Here is a 20,960-nt window from a genome sequence, read left to right as displayed (position 1 = left end):
TAGCTGTGATATATAGTTCAGTCTTGCAAATGAAAGGGCAGAATCAAATTCCATTAAGCTACATGCTAGCTCTTTGCAACAATTTCAAAAGACTCAGGGCCTCAAACAATCAAGCAAATGAAATCAGATGTGAGAGGGACATTTCTGTTTCCAAACAAACTTTTAGGGATATTTACAAGAGATCTTGCTCCTGCCCTCCTAAGAATGGGGAGGGATGGAGTGTTTCCTTCCTAGTGCTAAGAGCAGTTTCAAACGCAAACACTCTGTGATAGGAAGTGGTCAAAGCAACATTGCTTCACATCTTTCCACTGCTGAGGAAGATTGATTTTGCATCAAAGCTTGTTAGATGGTTCCTGTTTCCAGATATTAATAAGCACATTTACTGGAAATTACAATAACATTCCTAGTTCTTTTCTGAATGCTTTGACTTGCAGGGATCAAACAGAACTTGCCTTCATGTTAGAAAAGTCAGTAAAGCCCTTTCCACCTTAATTTAACAAGCCTAAAGAGCAATCAAAGGATTAAGTTTAAAAATGTGAATTAATGATGTGAATAACCACTTTGGATTTACTTACCATGAAAAAGGCTCCTCCCAGGTGGAGCAAATATATCAGGAAGTTTGGTAACACCATTTAGTAAGTGTAAATTTTAATATGTTCACATTCAAAGCAAGCACCCAAACTTCAAATTTTAAAAAGATTTTGAGATTCAGTATTAAGTATTGTACTGCATTAAAGAATGTCGTCTTAGGAAGTGGGGAGGGGCAAAGAAAGAATCTGTATTTCTTTTAAAGCCCTTAAGAATTCTATCTATTTTCCTATTTGATTCACAGCAAACACAGCACTGCACTCAAACACAGGGAGTTCCAGGGGTGAGAGACAAATAATAACTGCTGATGCAGCCTTTCATGGCTGAGTGCTTTGGGAGCATGAGATTTACTTTTCCAGGGAAATCACTTTCAGGTTCATCAATGTGTACCTTCTATTCAGGAAGCCGTGAGAATTTTTCACTGTTCTGGTGAAACCTCTGTCTAGACAGGGCAAATAAATTAACTGCGGCAGTCTTTCTCTCTCCCCTGCATCTCTCATTCTCTCTTTTTATCTAGATATACATCACATAGTACATAGCATGCAAGAACCAACTGATCCAAGCCCAAGTTGATATCTAGTATTAATTGCATGTTCAATAGTCTGCATAAATTCATAAATCTGAGACATTCATACTTTGAATAAATAATTTCCAATTTAACCCAAAAGCCATTAATTACAGTTGAGATCACATTGTTTGGAAGCCCACCGTGAGATTATACTGGATGGTTAAATTTCTAATCTGCTTTAACCTGTTTTTAGTCCATTCCTCTGATTCAGCAAACCGCATGCTTCTGTTTGTTTGCTTCCTTTGTTCAATTCCAAACCTGCTTTCCTGCCTCATTGTTTCAAGTGTCATTAAGCACCTCAATCATTACCTTTCCAGATTTTTTCCCCGTACAGTAATTGTTCAGTATTTCTTTACAGGGTCCAGTTTTCATCTCCTAAAGCAATAGTTCCTTTACAAGGAAATCTCACTCTTCCATATTCAAAGTCCTTCCTTCCTTCCTTCCTTCCTTCCTTCCTTCCTCTTCTTCCTTCTTCGGGCTTGAACATGTCCATACTTATATATATTTTTTGCAATATTTATTATAATTTTAAACAAACCATTTTGCATGCAACAGCATCTAAGAGTTTATTATATAAATGAAGTGATATTTGTTATACATGTGTGTGTGTGTGAATGTGAGTTAGAGTTCTTGCATTTATCAGAATGCCAATAATACTAATTACTTATGTTTTTCCAGAAGCCTTCCTTCATTATTTGCACCTCAGCTCCTCAACGCTCTGAGCTATACCAGTTGGCAACAAGAAACCCAATGGTTCAGGTTTTATGTATGCTGGAAGACTAGCTGACTTTGGCATTCCCCACTTGCATTGTCCGATATATGATGACTGAGAGAACCTCCCTTTTTGCTGGCCTTTTTCTCCATTGATCTGCTGCTCTGTCTCAAAGTAACTTTCAGAAGAAACAGCTACATTTAGTCTTTTCTGGCATGTACTCTCTGCTGCTTTCTCCCTTTTGCTTGCTGCTTGCTTCTGACTTGCCTGAAGGAGATAAAATTGTAGAAAACTCAACATTCAGACTGAATCCCTGACATGTACAAATAATAATAATAATTTGTTTTATTTATATACCGCTATTCCAAAGATCATAGCGGTGAACAGCAAGTAAGCTAATTAGCAAGTAAGTAATTAGCAAATGCCATCCAGTTATCTGAAATGATCACAGAGTGATCTGCATGATCACTGTGCGCCCTGTTCATTCATTCTTTCTTACTTACTTACTTACCTTATGCATTTTTCTTACTTCTACACTGTTGAATGCTACAATTCCTCTACAGTTTACAGTCTACAGTTTAGTTTTTTTCCTCTGCTCTACACTGAAACTGTATTCGCCACAATCACTTATGATTCCATTGCCAAATCCAATGGTCTCTACTCTGTTCTCATCCTCCTTGGCATTAGCTTGTGATACCCACTTGCTTTCCTTCCTTCATGTCCTGCTTTTCCAAGAATCTCTCCTCACTTTCATGAGGGTTCCATTGGTGTTTCCCAAGGATCTGTTTCTGACTCTGGTTCTTTTTCTTCACACTTCTTTTAGGTAGCATTGTCAAATTCCATTATTTTCAGTATAATCTACACACCATTGATAGTCAACACTATTTGTTTACTCCAGAACTTTTCCTCTCCATCTTAAGCTAAGTCTAGCGTTTCTCTTGTGAGTATACCCAGTATATCAAAACGCAAATGTTTCCTATTTCGTCCCAATCATTCTCCCTGTATAATCTCTGTACCCAGTTTGATAACATCACTGTTCATCCAGATGAACACTATTAAATCTCTCTTCTTCATTTCCCATAGTCAGTCTATCCTAAATCATTGTAAGTCATTTATCTGACAACTAAACATATATTGTTCCTAATTAATCTAAGCATTAATTTCTTATATTAGGCTCTAGACTGAAAATTCCTCATGGAACTTTGTTTTTCAATGTTAGTAAAAATAACTGCACACAAATAGTGTAGCAAAAATACAGTGGACCCATGTTAAATGCTGGGGTTTGGTTCCAAGATCCCCCGTGGATAACAAAATCTGTAGATGCTCAAGTCCCATTAAATATAATGACATAGCAAAATGGTGTTCCTTACAAAAAATAGAAAATCAAGGTTTGATATTTGAAATTTATATTTTTTTGAACATTTTCAAACCGTGGATGCTTGAATCTCTGTATAAAAAAATCTGTGTATAAGAAGGGCTGATTGTACAGCCAAAAACAGAATTCTTAACAACATGAATTTTAACAGAGTGCTCACAGGTTATACACAAGGGTTGTGTCTATTTAAGAATCAGGGACCATACCACAGCAAACTGAGAGCACTGATCAGGTAAACTGGCAAGTAATGAAGATGCTACATTCATGGGAAGCGAGCAAAGATTGTTACAGTGAACAAGATATTACTTTTTAAAGCACTTTGTGTTTGGGGATGAAACTAAATCCATGTTGCCAACCCTATTTGGAAAGGATGTGATGTGATAAGAGACTGCATAAGAGCTAGAAACCATAAATGGAGAAAAGAGCTAGGAAACAAAAGATGGGCCAATGTAGTTCTCTCCTTAGTGCAGTATCTCATTTATGTAGCTTCATCAGCTGTAAAAAAACAAATCAAAACACAAGCTGGCCGGAATATTCTCTGTACCTATATAGCCTACCCAGTAAGGATTTTCTGCAGAACATTAAACCTTAATTAAAGTATAAAGTTTAGATTAAACCACTTTAAAATTGGCTTATTAAATAAATTCAGTGGAGAGTACTAGGATATTGCAACTTACCTCTTTGAGCCACAGCTTGCTTAATGTTTCTTCAACACGTTCTATGAAGGCACTATGTGCACCTTGTTGGTGTTTGTGCCTCTAAAGATGAAACCATTAAAAGAATATAAGAGAACTACTGAAAACCCCTGCTACCAAACAGATACTACTGTAAACTAATGGGGATTCACAGATACCAACACACTTAAAAAGATTTGCTCTACATCTTCTAAAAGAAGCAGACTGTGTTTCTGAACCTACAGGATAAAAACTGTACTAGTAAAAAGGCTTCCATTATACAGATTGAAGACTGGCCATAGTCAATATCATAGGGCCCTGGATTTGCATGAAACAATATATTACAAACTTACTTGATAAAATAAGATTAATGCAGGTATTACTAATAAGATTGCCATGACCTTTGCTATCAGGTTTCTGTAAATAGTTTTATCACAATAGGGCTTAAGGCAATACCTAGCCAAAGTCTTGGACTTGGCAAAGATAATGCATCTTCATGATACAATTTTATTTATATTTATTTATTATATATATAGTTATAGTGATATGTTATACAAATTTATTATTTTCATACACACCTCTAGCAGAATTCTTAGCTCATTCAAACCAAAATCTCATTCACAATAAATTTTGCGGGATTAATCTTTCTAAACACATATCCCCGAATGTCACTTGCTATGTCTCAGTGGGAAGGCATGAGCTTTGTAGACAAAAGGTCTCCAGTTCTAACTCACACATCTTAATTCAGGGCAGATCCCCATCAGAAACTCAGAGAGCTGCTGCCAACCTGCTTTTTCCAACCTGGTGTTTTCTTGTAGTAGACTGCATCACCCAGCAAAGACTATGGAAATGTCTTGAAGGCAAGATTGTGAAAAGCTGGTATAGACAATAAACCAAAGGCTGCTTCCTTGCACAGTGGTGAACAGATGCAAACTGCCAGGCCTGATTCATCACAATAGAATGGACGTTTACTATCTGAAATTACATCTACTAGCTAAAACATTGTCTGTTCAAATGTAATGAGCACCAGTTTTAAGAAATTTGCACAGCAAGCAAAACTATTCACGTGGGAGCTGCTATGGCTGCCTGTGATGAGCACTGACCTCTGATATAATCCTGTGAGCAAGGCACTAAGCAAAATAAAGCCTGTGTGAGTAGAAAATAGCTCAGCATGCTGCAAAGTCCTACCATCTTCTTCCTGGTCTAAATCCAATTGCACCATTAAAGGGATGTATATAGTTATTGACTTACTGTATATACTTATATATAAATCTAGAAACTTTAGTCAAAAAATGCACCAGAAAAACCTGAGTTGACCTATCCACAGGTCAATGTATGTGATACACTTTAACACTTCTATATAAAAAAGGAACCATTCTCTGGTGAAAGGCAAGAGCATAATTTGACCTGGAAGCACCAGCCTCTAGGATGAGCAAAAACACTTATTCCTGCTGGAATTTTGCAAGGTGTTTGGCACTGCTTTCCTTTGCATCATCCTTTAGTTCCTTTGTTACATGCCCCTAAGTTTTACCCTCGACTTATCCATGAGTCATATCAAAATCCATCATTTTGGCCCCAAAATCTGCTTTCAGCTTGGTTGACTTATAGTCGAGTATATATGGTAACCATTTATAGCAGTTGATTCAATGGGTCTACTTGAATTGGGAATAGGAATTGGATTTAGGCTCATAGTGCTAGCTAATTGTACTTAAGAGACTGTGGTGAGGTAAAGATGGCGGGAGAAGAAGCTGAATCTAGTGTGCTAAATCTGATGACCGATTTATTTATTTATGTTAGATGTATGTAAAGCAAAATACAAAACGTCAACAAGAGAATTAGACCTCAGTTTATGTTAGATTTGTGGCAGCTTTGTATTTTGGAGGTTATTTTCCTCCTTCAAGTATAGATTCTTGTTTTGTAATGCATCTGTTGTTCCATCACATCAAGTGACAGCAGTGTTTTGAGCAACAGGAAGTCCCTCAGCTAATCTCCTGTACAACAGATTGGCAAGATCTGCGTGATGAGATGATTTGTAGCATATTTAAAAATATACACATTGCATTTAAAAATTAATTTTTCTTTGTTCAAATGAGTTTTAGGGCAAACCACTGAGAAGACAAAAACAGAACACAAAGAGAACAGGAGTAACAGACTGAAGGCAGCAATAAATATTTAAACCCTCAGAGGGGAAAGGATGAGGTAAGATCTCTGCTTACACTATTCTGTTTTCCACATAAATGAGGTATAAAAATCTGCTAAAACCTATTTCTGTGTCAGAAAACAGAATCTGTGCTGTTCATCATAAGCAGGCATGTGAATACATACTGCTCAGATTTTACCTACTCAGCACTGTAATGGATACAAGCAAATCCAAAAAACACGTTAGTACATAATATTATTACATTATTTTGTAATCCACTACAATTCTTATTTAGTATTCCTTTATAGCAGATAATAGCAATGATCCAAAAATCTGCATGTGCATATTGGCACTTTATTCAATGTCAGGGAAGTGCTTAATGTTAATAGAGCGACTACATCAGAGAATGGTATAAAACCCTATAGTTAAGATTAGCTATTTTGCTCCCTATATATTAAGATTGATTATAGTTTAAGATCATGTATAATCCCAACAATAATAATTTACATGCAAGATGATTCCTACACAATTACCACATTTGTGAACATGCATTTCCATCTCCTACATGTGTTGTTCTGTGCCTTCAAGTCGTTTCCAATTTATGGTCACCCTATGGCTATCACAGGGTTTACTTGGCAAGATTTGTTCAGAGAGAGTTTACTTTTGCCTTCCTTTGAGACTGAGAAAGTATAACTTGCCCAAGATCACCCAGAGCCTGTACAGACTGGGGTTATACGCCAACATGGGGGCGTGGCATATGCATGCCAGCTGCCCCCATTCCGGTGTCACACCATGTGCCCAACTGCGTGGCAGGAGGGCATCACAGCACTCCATTGGCATAGAGTTTAAATGTGCTATGCCAGAGGAGAGCCAAAAAGCCACCGCTGCTGCAGCTAGGACACCCTTTCCACACCGTGAAAAGGAGCCACTTTTTGAGGCTTCTTTTTATGCCTTGGAAAGGCCAGATCAGAGTCACAGTGCACGGTTGCTGTGGCCCTGATCTAGCGAGGAAATGGGTGGCATGGAGCCACCCCTTAAGCGTGGTCTGTTGAGCCCCCTCCCAGTGAGTTTCCATGCCCAACTAGAAATTTGAACTCTGCCCTATAGAGTCATAATCCAAAACTCAAACCACTACACCATGCTGGCTAAAGGAACATGAATATCCCACACCAACCCTGGAAGTAATGTAACTAGTTATTCTATGCTGGGAATGAGGATTGTCCAGAAGTAATGTAATGACTAGGAATGGATCACTCCCCTTATGTAACCAGATCCACTTTTAGCTACTCAAACGTTCAGTTTAAGAAGGGGTGTTTTAAAGCATTTTTAGAGGCAAATTGCAAAGGACTTTTCAGGTTTTATGCTTTTTCTTTTTAATCGTCATCTTAGTCTCCCCAAAAATGCAACAGAAAAATAACAGTGCATAAATTACCAAAGCAAGTTGCATTTCAATTTGCAATGAATAATGACAAAGGGGTTCCTTATCAAACTCAGTAGTTAATTAATTTTTTAAAGAAAATATGTTACCAAGTATGTGTGTATATATATATATATATATATCAGGATTTTTTTAAAAATGGAACAATTGGTTTGGTTTCTTTTAAAATAACAGTCATCCATGTTTTATTGAAGAAGAACTATCATTTGAGTCAGAAACCTCAAAGTTGCATCTGATCCCTGCAAGTGGCTGTGGAGATTAGGAAGATTTGAGCAGGCAAAGGGAAGCCCTGGCAACATCCAATCAGGATGGGTCAAGTGCCAGCCAATGAGAGTGGAGCCAGCAGAGAAGTGTTTAGTGTTAGTTAGGGTTAATGTTTTAGTGTACTGTGAGGGAATGAACAGCCTTGGTGGCTGGGTTATACTACTGAGAAGGGCAGTTAACATGTTTTTAGGTACCCAAGATAGGGAATTGGTTAGGGACCAATGAGGGTCAAGTTATGAATTACCCTGAGCCTGAGAGGCTTGGTTATACTGCAGAGAAAGGCAGTTAAAAGTTTTGAAAAGCACCTAAGAGAAGATGAGGAGTGTCCTGGGAGAAGTGAAGCATTAGTCTCTGAAGAGAATAGTAGACAGTGAAAAGTGGAGCACAAGCAGTTAATGAAGGTGTAAGAAACAAGAGTACAATGCACTCTTACCTTACACTGGGGATCCGTTCCGGATCCCCCCACATAAGGCAACTTCCAGGTATGGTCAAGCCCCATTGATTTGAATGGGGTGCATCCCCGTGGCGTGCGGCATGGTGCGTGCCACAGACATGCCCCATTCACCATATTAGGGTTCACCATTTGCTCAAGTCCACGTATGACAAGCCCATGTACGGCGCAGGCATGCTATATAATAAAGATTTGGAATGGTTTTGGGTTACTGAAACAAGTATAAGTCAAGAAAACACAAACCTAAAACAGTATAACACATAAAGTATACCTATAATAAAGTATATCAAATGTGAACAACATCCCAGTGGTACTACTGTATATTTAAGTTGACCTAGAAATAAACTTATAACATTGTTTCAATAAATGACTGCCTGGAGTGCTTTCCAAGATACAGTTACATGCTACCAACATTGAGGAAAAGATTTTGGAATTAAAGTCCCCTTGAACAGTTTGAGGGGGAAAGTAAGCCTTCGTCACAGATTGGTGGCAGCTGTGGCACAAGATGACAAAGGAGTAAAAGGGTTTTAAAAAGGAAAATAAAGAGGTTTTGGGCAGTGCCATGGTGTCACCATCACAGCGACTAGCTAGGGAAATCTCCTTCTGTTTTTCTCTGTCTACAACACATTAATTTTGAAATATGTAAGGCTTTGGTACTGGTGTCTTAATTGTGCAATGCATGATCAGAAGGTTTGATGATGCAAAACAACACAGAACTATTCACTGCACTACACTAGAGAAAATGTGTCCATTTTCCAAAGCACACTATTAGCAGTTTCATCCTTACAAACTTCCTTTTCCATCACCTAACATCTGCTTTCAAATACATTAAAAACACACTCTGCTAATGGTGTCGTCTTAGATTAAAACCAGACAAGCCTTCAGCTTTGCTGATACACCTGAGTACTTGTTCATTTGATAAAATGGGGTCCTGAATAATAGCACTCCAAACAAACTCAGATAATATTAAAGTATATGATTGTACTAACCGTGAAGGAACCCGATTTGGCAGGCCAAGGCTCTTTGGGTAGAAAAAGCTTTGAATCCCACTTGAGTTCTTTAGGCTTGTAGGTAATGATTTTTTCCTTTGACCGGGGTGACATTTTTTGTTCTGTTAAAGGATGCATTCCATGGACTAAATTTAAAAAAAAAAAAAGACAAGACAGTGAAAAATATCCACAGGTGTTTACATGATCAGACCAAAGACTACAGAGGCTGGATGGCCATCTGTCAGACATGTTCTTTGATTATGTCTTCCTGCATGGCAGGGAGTTGGCCTGGATGACCCTTGTGGTCTCTTCCAACCCTATGATTCTGTGATTCTACAATCAACATCCAATTCTTACGTACTAAATGTCCTTCATGTAAATTGTCAAATGTGAAAAATGCGAATAATAGTTTATCACTGTATGGAGAGCTTACTTTTATTGCAATTAATCCCAGAAGAAAGAATAGTTTTTGTAGGGACTAATTAGGAATACATATTTTCTCAAGACAAAGCTGTCACAGTCAAAGCCCCAGCCCTCTTTTGCTTTTCTTTGAAGTATATTAATTCTAATATTTATTGCTATGAGAATGGAAGGCCCAAATCATAACTTAACATCACTTCTCAGCCTTTTGGCTAAGATGAAGTGTAGTATAGTTGACCCTACATATCCATGGATGCTTTATCCATGGATTCAAGCACCTAAGGTGTGAAAATATTCAAATAACATATAAATTCCCAAAAACAGACCTTGATTTTGCCATTTTATATATTGTAAGGGACACCATTTCATTACACCATTGTATTTAATGGGATATGAGCATCCGTGGATTTTGGTATCCACAGGGGAGGGGGGGGGATTGTGGCAGATACCAAAGTCTCATTGTATAATGTTTTAGTGGCCCATATGACAAATTCCATACCAACCTTTGCAACTCAGCAAAGACTTACCTTTGCTTAAACACTGTAATTTCAACTTTAGATTCAGAGGATCCTTGGCATAGCTTGTCACAAAATTTGGCATATCTTGTTCATACTGGACAGGGGGGAAAAAGGAAAGGGAACATATGGATTTGCTGGCAAACACCTTTGGTGTAGTTTGGCTCATGCCCCTCCTTTATTGTCCATTCAGAGTCTTGTACTAGTAACCTATATCAGTACAAACAGTACAGAAAGACAGCAATTACTTCTTTTATTTTGTCATGCTTAAAGCTTGTTATGATTTTTAACTTTTTGTCATGACACATTTTATTTTATTTATTCATTTTAACTGGGCGTGCTGGTTGGGTGTGTGTGCCTTCAATGCAAATAAAATGCCATTCATCTGATAGAGGTGACCTCTAACCAATAGCTCTTATGCCACAATAACAGTGCATTCCTTTACCCTTCTCTCTGAGTATATGTGCCTTCAAGTCACCTACCAGTTTATGGCAACTCCACAAATTTAATAGGGTTTGCTTAGGCTAGGAGTATTAGCAGGTGGTTTTGCAAGTTCCTTCCTCAGAAATAAACCCTTACAACATCTGGTAGTAATTGGTGCTCTCCTATCCATGCATTAACCAATGTTGACTTTGCTTAGCTTCCAAAATGAGATGGGATCTTGTGCCTTTAGAGTATTTAGGTGGTTATCTGTACTTTTTCTCTCCAGGGCACTTTGGGATCTTCTTCATGGCCAACAGGCAAGATAAAAATGTTTGAATGAGAGCAAGCAAGCAAATAAATAATACGTAGTCCCAGGAACACTCTCTTTCCTGCCATATCCCGTTCTTGTTATTAAAGTGCTCAGCTAGCAATACAAAGCAGATTTATAAGCTTCTAAGACCTTCAAACACTAGTGCCTGTTAATAATACACAGCCACTTCCTGGTTTAAACCAGAAACAAGTTATCCAATGAGCCCAATATCTTTTTATAGGGAACTGCTATCTCAGCCTTTCAGTACATTTCAGTTAATTATCTCTATTTATGGCAGATATGGAACTTTTCTTAATTGGCCCAATTGAAGTGTTAGTAAAAGATGTTGTACAAAGAAGCAGATGCCCTTCATATTATAAGGCTCATATATAACCATGTAAGTAGGGCAGTCACTTAATAAAAGAAACTTACATGGAGTTTTCATGACTAATAGCTAAAGCAATAGATTAAATTGACTAAAGCAATTTAATCTATTGCTTACATAAGTCATAACAAGAATACTAAAGCCAAAAAAAAAAAAAAAAAGACATGCTGTCTTTTTCAAATTTCACAAGAACACAGATGGAATTCCCAGGTGTTCCCCTGACCAGGCATTGACCAGACAGATATCTATGTAACTTCAATGAGGTACAGTCTTATGTGGCTTAAGACCATGTCCTAGACCCTCTGACATTTTACAGATTAAAACCACAACATGTGTGACAAAAGTTATTAATAAGGGTGAACATGCCAGCTAGGAGAGGCAGCAGCAATTTGCTTTTGCCAGAGCCTACTGGGAATGGTAAGATTCCACCCTTCTTTTCCCTTCTTGGTAAGTTCATTGAGTGTAAAGTGCTTTTGAGCTTTGAAGTCAGATTTGCAGCAATTAAAGAAGGCTGAGAACAAAAAATGGAAGTGGGATGAGGAAAAACAAATTGGGACATTTTAAAAGCAGCTGGAAAAGTGGGGTGATAGAGTATTGATTGGGACTGTCCCTGCCAAATGGGGACAGTTGAAGTTATGGGGGCAGGGAGAATTGAAGTCTTTTAACCAAAGGTCTGTAAGTGCAGTATTGCTTTAAATTGCATTAACTTTTTAAAATCTTTTGTAGAGTGTAAACTTTTAATATGGTTAATAGTTTGATTCAGTTTTAATGTTGACTTTATGTATGTTTTGAATTATAATGTTTTAAACAAATCCCAGTCTTGAGGAAAAGGCAGGATTTCAATGAAGTTAAAAATGATTATTATTATTATTAGTAGTAGTAGTAGTAGTAGTATTTTGAAGTACAGTCTGCCCTTATTATACACAGATTCAAACATCCACGGTTTGAAAATGTTCAAAAAAAGTATAAATTTCAAATATCAAGCCTTGATTTTCCATTTTTTTATAAGGGACACCATTTTGCTATGTCATTATATTTAATGTGTGAATTTCACTTGAGCATCCACGGATTTTGTTATCCACGGGGGATCTTGAAACCAAACCCCAGTGTATAACAAGGGTCCACAGTATCCCTCCAGAATTCTTGGGTAGATATGTCAAGTACCTCTGATTTCTGGAAAGAAACTGAATGTGAGAGGATGTACAGACTGGAACTTTGTGCCGTCTTGGACCCGAACTAGGGTTCTGCAAGGGCTGAACATTTACACACTCGAAGCCCTTCTGCCGACACCCAGGCACCATCTTGGTGCACACCCGACCAGACGGTGTCCACCATGATGCTGTTGTTCGTGCACTGTGCCCAAACAACACTGCACACAAGGGGCATCATAAGGTTGTGGCGTGGCCCTTATGTCACCTCTGTAGCGGCACAGATAGAAGCCACATTTCACAGCTCCTTTTTGTACCAGGTTGGGGACGTGGTGTGCAACCAACCCAATGCTTCGAGGGGCAGCATAAAGCCGCCCCTTACGGGCTGTTTATACAGCCCCTGAGACTCTTTTTCTCATTTCTGGGTACATATGTAAGTCACAATGCAATTTTTTTTTTTACACTTTGCTACTGTTTCTCCAGAATTTATTTCAAAAATTAATTTCATACCAAATAAAGACACATTTAGTCTCAGTTTGCAGTTCCTATTCCCTGCCCCCCCCCATGTATCCTTGCTTAGGCACAGTGACTGCATGCAAAATGGAGTCTTGATACTACTGCATGATCACATTACAACACTTTTAGGGGACATTTCAATCAGTGTACATATGCACCGGTGCACACTGGGAAGCTATAACGAAAGATAACTGTGATCTCAAAGGCTTCAACAAAGCATACAGCAATATGAACTGTATATGGAAATCAATTCCAGAAAAACAACTTCTGTACAGCTTCACAAATAAGACCACGCAATTCAGAACCCCAAAACTGTGGGTAAGAGGAATGATTACATTAGCTCAATGGAAGTGAGTGCTCTAGAGCAAAGCCAGTGTAATGCATAGCATCATATTGGTTTTTAAATATGCTAGTAAATTCTTAAGATTTTGTCCTAAATGGCAAAGGTCCATGGCTGAGACTGCATCTCACTAACACTTCTTCCACAATATCCGCTTTATAACCCAATCTGAGTGAAACCAGTTTACAAAACATAATAAGCAAGCAGTTGAGAATCTCACCTTAACAACATGAAACATGAAACTGCAGGGAGTCCCTTTAGTTTATTGAATTTTGCTGTCAATGTCAATATTGACAAACTTGCTGACAGCTGAGAATTATCTTATCCATTTTACTAGGGAGACTGAAAATTGGTAAACAAGTGCAAAGAAAAGAACAAATTGGTGGCAAAAATAAACTGAGTCAAGGATGGTAGTGGCAATGGTGGTGATGATTTCTAAAATTATTCATTATCTGTCTTACACTAGTGTGGGTTGCGAAGTGTGGCAAACAGGGACATGGTAAATTATGCAAGCCATATTCCAGAGGTGCTACTCAGTTATTTTTAAACTGTTCTTCCTACTCCCTCTGGTCCATTTCTTCGCTGAAACAGACAGCTGTACTCTCCATATGTTACAGAGAAATCTACATTTATCAAATTTGTCAAATATTATACATAGGACTTAAGGTATGTTATTCAGATTGGAAATAGAGCCCAGCTTGCCCCTAAGACATAACCTCATTAGCAATGGAACAGAAGATCTGAAAATTCTCTATCTGAATTGTCCTGTCAAACTTCTCGTGTTTGTCTTCAAAACAATGAAATTCAAAATCTGTCTAGAAACTAGCAGTTATAGCTGATCACATACAGCTAAGCCAGAATAATGACACAAGAAATTAACAAAGATCATGTTACAAAATGTTACCAAATATGAAGACAAAGTAATAGTTTGAAATCTTACTAAGTGCATCTGACACATATACCATCCACATACATACATGCATGCATATATAACTAATGTATACAGTAACAGACTGTAAACTAACATTAGGAAGGGATGTCAAGAGCCCCAGGTTCAATGCACGAAAAGACTTGAAATATGTCAGAAAAGACTTCTGAAATCTTGGAGAATGGCTACCAGTCAACTGTAGATAATGTAGAACTAGACAGACTAACAATCTGGGAGAGAGAGAGAGAGACAGACTTGGAGTTTATTCTCCATGTTCCATCCTCACTAGAAATTATTAAAAGCTGCTAGTATTAAGAGTGTCCTGCTATTTTTGCAGTGTTTTTGTTTTTGAATTGTTACACTTTTATTTCATGTTACTAATTTATTATGTCAGTTTTCTTGAGAACTGTCTTATCAAGTGGAAAGTTGAGATAATAATAAAACAAATAAATGCATCAATTTTGAGATACTGCAAGGACCCCAGAGCAAGCCTAATGTAAGATTTATTCCATTCTGCTAAGGTTAACAGGTATTTTGTAATCCCCCCCATCTTTCTCATCTTTTCTTATTGTATTTACATTTCAGCAATACATTTCCACATATCAGGATCTCAAATCTGATGAATACACATCCTTCAATAGTGGGTTCCTAACTATCCTAGCAGTTTTCATCAGTTTCTGTGTTGGTGCAGATGTAAACATTGTTAAGCAATAAAGTGGTTTCTCCCCAGCCCATCTGTGTGAAAATTTCTGTATATTTTTTTAAATTTTTTTTTATTTTAACCAATATATAGACACTTACATATTTCATGTCATTTATAACATATCTTAACAAACATAACCCTCCCTTTCCCCCCTCTTCCCCTCCCCCCCATACCCGATATAAATACATTTCTCTCTCTCCACTTCATTCTTCATAGTACATTAACAGACATAAACCTGAGTACTTTCTCTTTCCCTTCATGATTCACTCTGATTCTATACTTTTCCAGTATTGTATAACTATGTTCCAGTCTTCTTCCTCCTCCTCCTCCTCCTCCTCCTCCCTTTCTTCTCTCAACTTTCTGGATAATTTATCTGATTCTCTCATATCCAATACTCTTTTAAACCATTCTTCCATTGTGGGCATCTGGTTCACCTTCCATCTTTGGGCATATAGCACTCTAGCTGTTGTGATCATGTATAGTATTATTTTCCAGTATTTTTTTTCAATTTCACTTCCTATTTTACATGTCATGTTTAACAAATACAATTCTGGTTTCTTTGAAAAGTTTGTTCCCAAAATTTCCATTATAACAGAGTGTATTTTATCCCAGAATTGCTTCGCCTTCCTGCAAGACCACCACATATGGTAAAATGTTCCTTCTGCCTTCCCACATTTCCAACATGTTTTATTTACATCCTTATATATTTTTGATAATTTAACCAGGGTCAAATACCATAAATAAAACATTTTATAATAATTCTCCTTTAAGGTTTGTGCCAGTGTGAATTTATTAGTTTTTAACCACGATTTCTCCCATTCTTCCAAACTTATATTATGTCCTATCATCTGGCTCCATTTAATCATGTTATCCTTTATACCTTCTTCTTCCAAATCCCTTTTTAACAACTCTTTATAATATTTTGATATCTTCTTCTTTTTCTGTTTTTCACAAATTATAACGTCCCATTCATTTTTTCCTCTTTCTATTCCTTCTTCTTTCCAATCTTTCTTAAACCTTTCCTCTAGTTGTTTGTATGGGAACCAGTCTATTTTTAGTCACAATGCAAAATTTAAAATTAATATAAGTAAAAAAAAAAGCCCAGAGGAATGATTAGAAAACTAGAATATTAAATAGAAATTTACTGCAATAAAATGTGTGCAGATACACAGAACAGGACATTTATAAATATTTCCTATATAGACATTGCAAAAACTGTAGCACAGTTTTTTAAAACCATAACAATATCTTCAGCATATTTACTGACAAGCAAGTTAGTCAAGAGCATCGGTCATCTTATCAACACTGATGTATTATGTGTGACTTTCACTGACTGACAGTTCAATTTTTTCTACCCCTGTTTCTGGAATGCCATTGAAAACATCAAGAAAACTCAGGGGAAGGCAATGGCAAACCTTCTCTGAACAAATCTTGCCAAGAATATCCCATGATATTAGGGCTTTCGGGTCACCATAAGTCAGAAGCAACTTGAAGGCACACAACAACAACAAAATAGAAGGGAAGAGGTACAGCTTTGGCCAAAAGGCTCAGTGAGCCTGGTAAGCTTTCTGTGATATCCCTGTGTAGCATTTACCTCTCCATGAATGTACAGCTATGGAGAAATAAATGGGAAATGATATTATAGAATACAGCAAAGTAAAATGTAATGTTTTTCATATGAATTCCTTTATGGAAGTCACTTCAAAAGAACTTGAATGGAGGAACACATTACATTAGAAGAGGTTATTGTCCCAGCTGTGACTTCAAAAGTTTATTACAATAATAGTAATATTATTATTTTAAAAATACCATGATGTGTACGTGGAGTTGGGGACTCATCTACTAATTACTTTTTGTGACTGAATAGAGGGCAACAATATAATGCAGGTAGAGTGAATGAATTAGACACAAACTAGTGTATTAAGAAGACTGTGAATCTCATTTTAAAAAGGAAGTCTAAGCTCTTCAGTCACCAACAGAGCATCAGTGATTGAAGGTGAATATTCCTACCGCCAAGAATTTTCTAAGAACTCCTAAGGCTTCAAAGACTAATACAAATCACATAATCAGCTACACTATAACAGGAAGTTAAATGAAGCCCACATTACTGAATTGAGTTGGCCAAAGCTCTTGTCACAAGAGTGCCATCTCCTGGAGATAGTTAATTCTGTTCGATAATATATTTTTTTAGTTTTAACACACTCTGTGGGAATCATGTTATGTAGCATTGCCTGAACTCACCTCCCGTTAGCCATTTCTGTCTCAGTTCACCTCAGTTTATCTTTACCTGTCTATAGTCATGTGGTCTGGGATCTTGGTATTTGGTGGTCTTAAACTTTCCCATCTTCACAAACATTAACTGAGCTTCATAAGGACCCACATGTGGAAACCTTGTAATGATCTTCGGTTGCACCTCCGGTTCTATGACCTGGTCAAATAATCTGGACCTTATTCCAACCAATTCGTCATGTACTGTACTTGTTTTTGACTTCTGCTTTTTCAGTTCTTTTGGTTGTCCATGTGGTTTCCTGATAAGGCTTGGGGTTATGTACAGTCTATAGCTAAAATCGGGAGGCTGCTTTAGCCAACATTTTTTTTCAGGAGGAATTCTAGGTAGCTGTGATGCATGCACTTGATCTCGTGATAAAGCTAAATCCAGATTTGTAATGAACTTTTTCTTTAAATCAAACGTCCACTTGGACTGGTTCCTGTCATGGATATTAGGAAACATCATGCATTTGTCCCTTTGTGCCTAAGGAAAGTAAAAGAAACACATTTTATTATTACACATTATTCTTACATATTTATCATCACCATCATTGACAACATCATCATCCTGCATTTGCTCCAAGGAGCTTGGAGCAATATGCTTGCTCCCACCCCTTTTTTTCCTCACAACAATCCTACGTTTTAGTTGATCAACACTGAGAGTGCTCCCTGAAAATGACTGGATATTGGAACCTAGGTTTCTTCAGTCTAAAACAAAATTTGAAATACTAAGCCACAGTACTTATTAGTACTACACATGTTATTGCTTTGTATCACAACTGTCCTTCAGGGCTGTTCCAGATACACCAATAGTTCCAGAAAATGTCAGGCTGTTTCTAACAGTTGTTCTACTCCCACATCCAGTTGTGCCCTAAATATACCAAGATTTTGCCCATTCTTTTTTCCTGCTTCAGATGTGGTTTGGTGTGGGTAAGGGTTTCCTTTCCTCCATGTCATCCCCTCCATTAACTCATAACCTTCCATGATCCCAGTGGAATCAGTATCCATGACTCACATATTTAATTTTCATTTTATAATATAGTATAGCACTTTAACACTCTTAGCTGTGAAGAAAGGGCATGTCTACATGGGCCATTTACACCAATTTTTAATGTGCCCTCACATCACCTTATCCACATGACACATGGCTAATTTGAGAGTGGACTGTCTTTACATGGGAAGGCCAGTTCCACACTGAATCCAGGTCATCCATCCCTTAAACAGAATTTTAAAAACTTAGCTCTTGCTCCAGAATTTCCAAGAAATTGGAGCAACTCTGGAGTGATGTCGGGTGTCTGTTTACACATGTGTCCTGTTGTGCCATCTGGTGCCACTTCAGGCACAAGTCACTCTCTCTGAGGACACAGCATGGTGTTCATCCATGTGATCAACACTGAATGCCTTGTTTTTGGTCTCAGAGGGAGCAACTCATGCCATCAGTGGTGGCAGTGGGCAGCACAATGGGGCACTCATGTAGACAGCCACCCGATGTCACTCTGGAATATGGAGGTAGAGCAGAGAATTTGGCACCACTTTGGAGTCTCGATCTCAGAGGAACGCAGTAGAAAAACCTCTCTGAACAAAGTTTGCCAAGAAGACCTTGTGATAGGTTTGCAGTACAGTCATGATAAGTTAAAAACTGAAAGGCAGACAACAACAAAGATAGACAGAGACAGACATATAAATGGACAGATTACCCCAATATGAAGATCAGGTAGCCACTGTGCATAAGCCAAGAAATCGTTTCATCCTGATGTAGTTCCAAAAGAAAAGTGCATGCAAAGGCAAAGTGAACCCCCCCAACAATACTGAAATTTTGCATAATAATAATAATAATAATAATAATAATAATAATAATAATTTTTATTTGTATACCGCTTTTCCATAGATCAAAGCGGTTTACAGACTATTAAAACCATTACAAACCATCTCATAAAAATAGATAAAATCCAATCATACAATCATACAATTATATAAACTCTAAACACAATCATTCAAGAGGGTCAGGCAAAGAATCTATGGCAACAGAAATACACCAAACTGCCCAGTAATACTGGGTAATACCAAACTGCCCAGAAAGAGAACTACAACACTTATTCCTAGGGCTGGAGCAGACTGGCCTGAAAAAGCAGCCTGAGCCCACACCAGCCAAAAATGTGTCAGAATCCCACTGACTTGCACAGCCTACTCCCAAGAGGCCTGCAAAATTAGATGCTGCTTCATTTTGATTGTGTGTTTTACTCCATAGGTCAATGTACTGATCCTATACAGTATTCGCATTTTGAGGTGTTTGTTACTCCATGTCTGAAATACCAAGTGCTGGCTTTCATTTTTGGCTCTTCCAACTCAGTTACACATCAATTTGATCATATTTATTACAAATCAGAGATGGCAATGTTTTCTGTGAGATTCTTCAAGTCCATAAGAATTAGTTTCCAAAGTCTGGTATTGGTGGCGGCCCAGAAATTACATATTAACAATTAATAAATTATCAATAGATTATGGTTAAAGTGAATAAGAATGAAAGATTCTTATTATCAAATTGAACAAGAATGAGAGTCATGCTGAGGCAGTCACTTCCCACATGCTTTAATTTTTCAGAACAACACTGAGCCAGGAACACATGAACTGTTCCTGGGAAAAGAAAGTAGATTTTCTCTTGGAAATCCTTGTTGAAAGCACAGCAAACTTGCTATGCAGATGGGATAGGCTGTGTAACTCCTGCAACCAACTTGGTTAACAGTACACAAGCACATTTTGAATTTGTACAGGGTAGCTCAGTTTTTGCCAACATCTGATTTGAATTTACATTTGAAGATGTTAAGTAAGATAACAATGCAAAATAAAGACATTGTAAAAAAAGAGGGAAACACAGCTTTCCCACACGCCCACACAGAGGCGGGATACACACCGCCATATAGTACGTACTGTATACGTACTAGGGTTAGGAAGGGGCGGTGCTTCCGCACCCCCCTAACCCTAGTACGTATACAGTACGTACAAGATGGCGGCGCCCCTTCCACATGGGCGCCGCCATCTTTACGCACTGGACGCATAGCGTCCAGACGTGTCGCGGCGCTTATGACGTCGCGAATGCGCCTGCGGCGCCTCGCGACGTCATAGATGCACCGCAGAAAGAAGCTCCGAAATGGAGCTTCTTTTTTGCTCCGCGCGGGAGTCGCGCGGTTTGGCTGCTGCGGCTCCCGCACAGAGCAAATGGCGGCGGCGGGGGAGCGCCGCAAAGCGGCGGTCTGTATCCCACCAGAGTTAAGTCATATAAACCCTACCCAAGAATAATGTTTCATTTAGAATACAAACTTGCCTATAACAGCTATAGCAGAAATTTTAAGCACACACACACACACACACACACACAGAGAGAGAGTTCTCCTCAATATGAGCACATGTTTTAAAAGTATACCCATAGCTATTAATAACAGTAAAATGGCAATTCTTAACAGAAGAAAGGAACTGAAAATGCTAAAACATGCTACTCACCTTCTCTTAAGCCAAATCCTTTTCCAAACTTTTCGTACTGAGTCACAGTCTTTTCTTCACTGTGCTAGGGAAAACCAAGAAGAATTCACAGTAATGTGTATTCTGGAAGATGTTTGTTCTCTTTTGTTATGCAAAGAAGCTTGAATGCATAACTGTATTCTATTTGCTTGAGTTGCTAAGAAACAAGCATTTTTGCTTCAGAACACCATTTTAAAAATCCTATGAAAGTAGTACCACTGTTGTGTGTATAAGACCAGCTCAAAACCCAGCAACAGGGCCACAAGTTCAAGACTATTATTTCACAGGC

At 38.0% G+C, this 20,960-nt stretch overlaps 1 protein-coding gene across 1 annotated transcript; it reads right to left on the bottom strand.

The window, feature by feature from the left end:
- Window positions 1-854: 854 nt before the first annotated feature.
- Window positions 855-20,713, bottom strand: LOC121934835 (uncharacterized LOC102725191 homolog). Its single transcript, XM_042475720.1, has 6 exons — window positions 20,654-20,713; window positions 17,175-17,639; window positions 10,147-10,231; window positions 9,200-9,345; window positions 3,921-4,001; window positions 855-2,135 (listed from the first exon to the last, which is right to left on the bottom strand). Exons 2-6 carry the CDS (start codon window positions 17,619-17,621, stop codon window positions 1,848-1,850), a joined length of 1,047 nt encoding a protein of 348 aa, XP_042331654.1. The 5' UTR covers window positions 17,622-17,639; window positions 20,654-20,713; the 3' UTR covers window positions 855-1,847.
- Between the last annotated feature and the right edge of the window lie 247 nt (window positions 20,714-20,960).

This window comes from Sceloporus undulatus, chromosome 6 (genome assembly GCF_019175285.1).
Source record: "Sceloporus undulatus isolate JIND9_A2432 ecotype Alabama chromosome 6, SceUnd_v1.1, whole genome shotgun sequence".
Taxonomy (NCBI): Eukaryota; Metazoa; Chordata; class Lepidosauria; order Squamata; family Phrynosomatidae; genus Sceloporus; species Sceloporus undulatus.
The sequence above is the reverse complement of the archived record's forward strand: the minus strand, read 5'-3'. Positions and strand labels throughout refer to the sequence as shown.